We start from the raw sequence: 7,961 nt of genomic DNA, 5'->3' as shown, positions 1-7,961 counted from the left end.
GGGCGGGGGGCGAGCCTGCCGGCGGGGCTGAGAGCGCGGCCTGCCAGCCGACCGCCGCCTTGGTTTGTTTATTTGTTTGGTTTTGGGTTTTTTTCTCTCCTCCTTCCGTCGGTTTTCTCCCTGGAGGCCTCCCGATGAGTTAAAATGGTGCTGAGGCTCGAGGGGAGCTGGTCGCTGCTCGTGGGGAAGAGGTTCCTCAGCCTGTCGGAGGAAGACGACAGGCCGTGGGACACCAGTCGCATCTCGGAATGGCCCTGGAAGTCAGGCAGGATCCGAGCTGTTTCCCACACGGACATATCCAAACAAGACCTGAAGGTAACTGGGAACTTCCAAAGAGACTTTCTGAAACGACTTTGTTTACCCTGTGAGCTGGGAATTTCGTGTGCGTGTGGGTGTATGTGTGTAGACACACATATATATATGGTGTTGTTGGGAGAGAGAGGTCGTCTTGGTCAACTTGCCTGCTTAATATGTTTGAAAACGTGCTCCTCTGGCTAAAGCCCCCAGTGTGCTTGTATTAATGCCGGAAACTACCTCAGACTCATTATAAATGTGTTATCTTTCACCAGCATTTTGAAAACACCAGGTTTTTATTGCACTCGCTGTGCCTAGGTTTTATTTCTGTGTATTTCTTAAATAATTTAAGACGTTATCAGTTGTAAACGATTGTTTTTCACGTGGGTCGTAGTTACTTAAGAAACTGCAACACTCCTATATTGATGGGATTGGTGACTTCTCTTTCTTGCTCTTTGAAGTAGCTGGTAATAAACAAGTGCTTCTACTGTCTTGAAAGACGTACCAAATTCATGTATGGTGTTGGAGGTTTCTCAGATTCTTCTTGCTTGGTGGCCACTTCTTAATGATTACCAACAGGATTTCTAAACAGGCAATCCATTATTGCAAACTTAGTGTAACTTGTTAACTATATAGTTTGGGTGGAAGTCGAGCAACTTTCACAGTTTGACTGTGGAGCTCTTAAGGTGTTATTTGGCAACTGTAGTCAGTAAAACTATTCAACTATGTCTGAACAATTACTGTAGCATATGAAGTACTCACTAAGAACAAAACTCCATTATAGTAAGGACATCTTGTTACGTAGTCGTCTTGTTTCTACAGGGGACTTTGGTGGTGGGTGGTTCTATGACAGGAGCAACAGTACTATCTTTCAATTAAAATGGTTCACTTGCTTTTTGTTTTTAATGGGAAGAACTTTTGTAATCTCAGATTAACTGAAGAAGCACCCGCTTCTTGTCAAACAAGAAGAAATTGTATGTGTTTGCACTTTCAAGAAAGAGTTAGAAACTTTGGGATTTGTTATGAAGAGTCGTGAGTTGTTGGAGGCCGAGCTTCTTGTTGTGGATCTGTGGTAGGGGTGGAGCTTTCTCCATCTTTGGCCGGTGGGGCTGTGCCTATGCCTTACTTGGAGTGAGGAGGAGGAGGAGGATGTTGGTGCTGCAGAAAGCTCTTCTTAAGAACCTTCTCTGGGACTTAAAAGGAGAAGGAGCAGGTGCTGTTGGAGAGTACTGTGAGCCTTGTAACTGGTTACGGTTCTGCCAGAAGCGATTGACTTAATACATTCTCCAGTGAAAGTGTTAAAGAAGTTGCCAAGTAGACAATTGAGGCGCAGAGAGCTTTTGTACCAAAACACATGCCATGTCCTTTCCTCTCTCACAGCTCTGTGGAAGAGTAATGTATAGTTAGGCCCAAAATAGTGATGCATTGGGACAAAAAACAAAGTCTCTAAAGGAGTAGAAATATTTAATCTTTTTGTATTGTGTCAGGAGCAAGCTACAAAGTAGAAGGGCTGTCAACTACTTTTGAAAGTATTTTCTCAACTGTATTTTCCTGTTTGTGTGGTGTTCATACTGTAGACAAAACAAGCTGTTCTGGTTCTTACATTATTTGCTTATCTCTTTCATTGTTTCCATGAACTTCAAAATGACTAAATTCATTTCTGCACCCATTAGTTTTATGACTCCTGTCTGTGGTAATGCTATTTTGCATGCATGCTTTTACTTGCCTTTCCCCTTAGAGAGAAGCTGAAAACAAGAAAATGTTTCCAAGATTCTTTCAACTGAGATTTTTGGTGCTGTTAGTTAAATGTATTTAGACTGGATCCTTGTATTTTATGGGAAGAGGGAGTGGTTTTTCTGAGTAGTGTTCCCTATCAAGACATTCCAATTCCTGTATTTAGGCATAGTTGTATTTCTGGTCTTTCCCAATCCTTTGCTGATCTCCCCATGTTGCCTATGAAAGAAGAGTAATGCCATCCCAAAGAAATTGGTCAAGCACTGTGTTTTTGCTGTGAAGTGACAACTGCTTTCCTCTTGAAAAGTTTGTATGGATGCTTGACAGATTCATAAAGATAAATACCAAATAAAACCAGGCAGTAAATGACCTTCTTCACGTTATATAATTTGATCACTTTTACTAGCTTACTGTCATTTGTGCTTTTAATAAATCAACTAAAGTTATTCTTTGGGACTCTTAAAATATTTCTGGAAAAACAGCTTGCTTATTCAGATAGTCTAGTTTAGAGTTTGTGGAAAATGAATGTGCCACTACTGTATACAGTCCTCTAGAGTTTTAGGGGTTTTTTTGTGTGTTTCGCTGATTGTAAACACTGGTGGCAGAGTTAACACATTTAACTGTCCTTGAGCAGCAGAGGACTTTTTTGAGATGAGAAGGTTGTAGAGTTAAATAGGAATATTAATGTTTTATGTGACAGAATAATGACAAACCAGTTAATGTTGACTATCACTTATAAAATACTAGGTCAGGCTAGGTTGCTTTAGTGATTGCTTAATTGTGTGACAGAAAGGCAGTCATCATGTTTGTGTTATAAGTACTTCTAATTATTATTTTTTTTTGAGGAAATTGGTGTTTGTTTATCCTTTTTCACTTTATACATGTCTGAATTTTATGGTTAGTTACTCCTTTGTTTTGTTTCCTTTCTGTAGATTTGTGTGGAATTTGATGATGAGTCATGGGAAAAGAGAAGATGGATGGAAGTCTACAGCCATAAAATGAAAGCATTCCTGGTGGAGCAAAAGCTGGTACTGGCTGAAAGAAAATACCAAGGCGGTTCTTTATCTCCTGTCCAGTGGCCTGCAATGGCAAGTATACACTTGGCCTAACTCCCGTTGGTTCTGCAGTTCCATCTTCTAAGGACAGTGTTGTTACAAGTGTGAATTTCTCAAGTGCAGCTTCACTTGTGTACTCTTATCTGTGATCTGAAAGGAAACTAAATCTCTTTGTACTGTTAGAGCTAGGCAGAGCTTTTAAGCATTTGAAGTTGGTATATTGTGCCTGGACATACGGGAATGTATTTTTATGACTTTGCATCCCTCCCAAACCACTGTTCTGTACAATGTTAATTCCTTCTCCCACAAGTCTTGTGTTTCTTCCTTCTTTGATGAAATTGCAGTTAAGAGTAGAGAGAAAAAGGGTAGATGGTAGGTTTCTAAGGATAGCCTGTATTTTTATTTTAAATTCTAGCTTTACTGTGCCTCAAGTACTGTTAAATCTTCAGTGATTCTTGATCTGAGACAAAAATAATTTAAATGACTCTTATGTGATGGCAGCCTGGCACAGATAATTTGTGAGATCTGGGTTTTGTGCATATAAAAACCTGAGCCAGAGAACTAAGCTTTCTGTAACTGTCATGCATGGCTGGCTAGGTGAATTAGCCAGTAGAGGTGAACAGGGAATATTTCTTAATGTATTCAGCCTGTATAGTTTTACTTGACTACTTTGGATATTGCTACTCGTAAAAGTAGCTGTGAAATAAATGAAGATGTAAACTTGCTGAACGTTCATTATGCTGAAGTTGTAGTCTATGTTTAATACTCTTACCTTCTCTAGGTATAAAGTATGCAGTGTAATTCATACTGCTGCATTTTAGCTGAGGTTTTTATTAAGAAAACTAATCTAAGCAGATATTTATTGGAAGTAGGGCCAAATAGGACAGGAGAGGAAGTGGAAAGATGAATCCTTAATTTTATTTCCTGACCTGTGCATTAATATCAGCATTTCTACTGGGAGATTTTGCTGATACAATGTTCTGAAAACCTGCTTATTTAAACTTAACTGTTGTCCCTTTCTAAGTATCTGAACAATTCTTACTGTTTATGTGTCTTTGTTAAGCATAAAGCTTCCTTCATGATGTGTTTGAAGTGTCAGTTCATGCAGTGTACTTGTTTAAAAGCTCATTTAGCAGAGGAATGATGTAGGATAAAGTAAAGCACAATACTGGAGCTTGCCTTGGCAAAGATGACTTTTTCCTCCCCTTCCCACCACTCAAGGCAGGAAAGAAGTGGTTAAAAAAAAAAAAGATTTGTGGATTAATTTGTGTAAGTCTTGATCACAACTTATTGATTTGAGTATATGGGAGAGTATGTTTCTGACAAATGGAATAGCTTTGCAGAATGTCCTGTAACGTCCCGTCCCTCCTGGAGAGACTCCTGTTCCTCTTGTGGTGATACTGCTCCTTTGCCAATACTGTCCAAACTGAAGTGAAAACAACAAAGGGGAAGAAAGTCTTTGTTTGCTTCATCATTCTTACAGAAACCCAAAACTCTATCAGAATGACTTTCTCTTTTTTTTTTTTCTTTTAAATGGGATGCAAATGTACCTTTCACATAGGGAGGAGTTATTCTTACCACTTTCGATGTTCCAGACTCCTGATGCTTACCCACTCAGACTTGTTACTGCAGGACTAGACAAAACTTAACCTTGAGCATATGAGGAAGAGTTCAGAAGCTTTTAAAGGAAACTTTTGTTTCTTGTCTGTTCTTAAAGCCTTTGGTAGACCCGAACACAACTTCATCATTTAGCTGCAGTGGTAAAACAACTATGAGGCTATCTAAGTCATTATACACACTTAAACTAAGGCTTCAGTATACTATCGGCGTTGCATGAACTTTGAGAACTTTAATGTAAGCCATGCAGCAGGCCTTCATTGAGGAGTCTAGAGAACAAGTTTTATGAGGAATGGCTAAGGGAACTGGTGGTGTTTAGCCTGGAGAAAAGGAGGCTGAGGGGAGACCTTGCTGCTCTCTACAGCTACCTGAAAGGAGGTTGTAGCGAGGTGGGGGTCAATCTTTTCTCTCAAGTAACAGGTGATAGGACAAGAGGAAATGGCCTCAATTTGTGCCAGAGGAGGTTTAGATTGGATATTAGGAAAAATTTCTTCACTGGAGGGGGTGCCAAGCATTGGAACAGGTTGCCGGGGGAAGTGGTTGAGTCGCCATCCCTGGAGGTATTTAAAAGATGTGTAGGTGTAGTGCTGGGGGACATGGTTCAGTGGTAACTTGGCAGTGCTAGGTTAATGGTTGGACTTGATGACCTTAAGGGTCTCTTCCATCCAAAACGATTCTATGATTTGCTAGTTATTCCCCCAAGGTACCACGAGGAGGGTTTTTCATTAACATCCACAATTAGAACTCCTAATACTAGTAAATTCTTCATGTTGAGATGAATGATTAATGATTGGTAATGACAGCCACCTGAACTGAATTCCTTACTTATTCTAATAAATGAAATCAAGTATAGTCCAGTAATTCCTTTATTAGGTATGTATTAGAAGTTTTATTAGAAACTTGCTTTGTTTCAAGAGTTGCATGTACATGCGGTATCTTAACAGAGAAATAGATGCAAGATTAAAATAATTTTTTAAACGCAAGTGTGAATGATGCGATCTTATTACGCTGTTTCTAAGAAAATGTTTATCACTTTTCTAGACTTACAAATCCTTAGTGGACAAAGCTGGTCTGGGATCGATGGTTTCAGTACGCTACCTTGGTGAAGAGAGATGTGTGTTTCTTTCTAAAGACCTTTTGACACCCATTCAGGTAACCTTGTATGGTGTTATAAAGATGGGAGATACATCACTGATCTTAGTATTTAAGATACATTAAGTTAATATAGTCTAAATGTAAACTTAAGATGGGAAAAACTTGGAGTAGGTATATATTGCTGTAACTCATAAACGCTAGTTCTGAATGTAATGTGTATGTTGGTTAAAAACCTTCTGAAGCTGATCCAGGACATGGTCACTTAAGAGAGCTGGATGAAGGAATGTACTAGGACAGTTATTCAGCTCAGGTGACAGCAGTCACAGCATGTTGATGGTGGGGATAATCTGGAATAGCTTCCCTTTGTTTTTGTAAACATGACCGTCATTACTATGAAAGGAGTTGCTGTGATGTCTGGAATAAATCTTGAAACTCTTGAAAAATGTAGAAACACATCAATTCTAATCCTAAACAAATGAGAAATTGGGCAGGAGGATATAAATGAGATGGTTGAATTGTAGTCCCTTTATTGAGCACCAAGAGGAAAGTTTTTTAGTGAAGATTAGGTAGAGATGGGTTGAAACAATCGCCCCACATGACTAACTGGTCAGGCATTTTGAAGAATAGTATCTGCCAATGATAAAGAATTTAACCTTTTCAGGAAACTACTGTTAAGATCGATAAACAGTCTGAATAAAACTAGTAATAGATCTCCCATGTTGCGACTGCTAGTAGTGCCATCATTAGTGTTCTACTTTGACTTGTTAACAGTCAGCAAATAGACAAGTCCTCTTGAGAAACTAACAAAAGAATTACTTAAAGCTAAATTTGAGTTGCAGATTGTTGTCTTGCCTGTGTTGTCTCAACAGAGTAAAGATTTCTTTAGTTCTTGAGATGGACTGGACCCTGGTGTTATTATCATAAATAGAAACATAAAACTTAAAATATTTGCATTTACATCTGCTGAGGACTACCTAGATGTTGTTGCTTCTGAGAACTTAAAATCGTAAATTAAAAAATGGGTGGTTCAATTAAACTTAGTGCTCATTAGCAATGTAGTGAAACAAAGCCAGATTATCTTCAGAACAGTATTAAAGTGGACCTGGAGAGCTCACTTCAGTCTGGCTTGCAGGTGATCGGTCCAGATTAGTGGTAAGGAAATTGTTTGCCTCACTAAATACAATATCCTGGGAGCTGGAGGAACAAGAAACTTGTTGGACTTGTATGAATTTCTGCTATCTTGTTTCTAAAGATTATGCGATTTTGCTAAAAAAAAAAAAATAATTATTCTTAATAACAACTTTTTTTTTTTCCCCTAAATAGGATATGGACAGTTCCAGGCTCCCTCTTAAGGATGACCAAAATGTTAATGAAGAAATTCAGGCTTTGGTTAAGAAACACCTAGATGAAACACGCTTGGTACAAGGTACGAGCCTATTCTGTAGCAGAAAACTCTAGCCATAAATACTCAAGTCAAAAGAGAAACCTCAGCAGTGATGTTGTAAATTACAGTAATCTGTTTCGGGGATAACAGCTTTTTTAAAAAAATTATTCCATTTTCTTTTGCAGCAGTGAATACAAAATGTGAAGGATTATAGAGATTTCAGTTTCAAATATTTCCTTTGTAAGATTGAATACATCATTTAGGCACATAGAGATGGCCCGCCACTTGTGAAGGAGATATCAAATTTGTAGCAATTCTCACTGAAATTATTTGGAGTTGATTATTGTTTCAGGTAGCTTGATTTATTTTTTTTATTAAGCTGCTTGTTTATAAAAACTTCCAAAGTTTTATATAGAGACTACTTTTTTAGTTAAGTTAAAATTGTTATTTTTAGATTTACTATCTTCAAATTCTTAATTACTGGGTTCATACAAAATGTTTGTAGTCATACGCTTGCATATGCAAGAAATGTCTTGCTTTAATGGAAAGGTAAATGCTGCAACTTAGAGTTGTCATTTCCAGTATTGTAAAGAGCAAAATTTCACAACTGATCAATGAATCTTCATTTCCATGTCCACTGATCTGCCTCCCTGTCTGAAATCTGGAGGTCAGTCCGGACTCTGCTGCATGTCTTTACCTCCAGAAAACTTGATTGAACTATTCCAGGAAGGAAGTGGCTGGAACATAGTTTTATCATGTGTTTTTGTTGGTGTTCCCCCCCC

General features: G+C 38.4%; 1 protein-coding gene across 1 annotated transcript in view; it reads left to right on the top strand.

The window, feature by feature from the left end:
- Positions 1 to 122: 122 nt before the first annotated feature.
- The window catches only part of KDM3A (lysine (K)-specific demethylase 3A), a 31,175-nt gene continuing 23,336 nt past the window's right edge, over positions 123 to 7,961 (top strand). The window contains exons 1-4 of the mRNA XM_009882518.1: positions 123 to 315; positions 2,961 to 3,116; positions 5,742 to 5,852; positions 7,119 to 7,221. Of these exons, the coding sequence (XP_009880820.1) occupies positions 145 to 315; positions 2,961 to 3,116; positions 5,742 to 5,852; positions 7,119 to 7,221 (541 nt within the window). The 5' untranslated portion in view covers positions 123 to 144. The remainder of the gene's footprint in view (positions 316 to 2,960; positions 3,117 to 5,741; positions 5,853 to 7,118; positions 7,222 to 7,961) is intronic.

Source organism: Charadrius vociferus, unplaced genomic scaffold, assembly GCF_000708025.1.
Source record: "Charadrius vociferus isolate BGI_N301 unplaced genomic scaffold, ASM70802v2 scaffold213, whole genome shotgun sequence".
NCBI lineage: Eukaryota > Metazoa > Chordata > Aves > Charadriiformes > Charadriidae > Charadrius > Charadrius vociferus.
The sequence above is the reverse complement of the archived record's forward strand: the minus strand, read 5'-3'. Positions and strand labels throughout refer to the sequence as shown.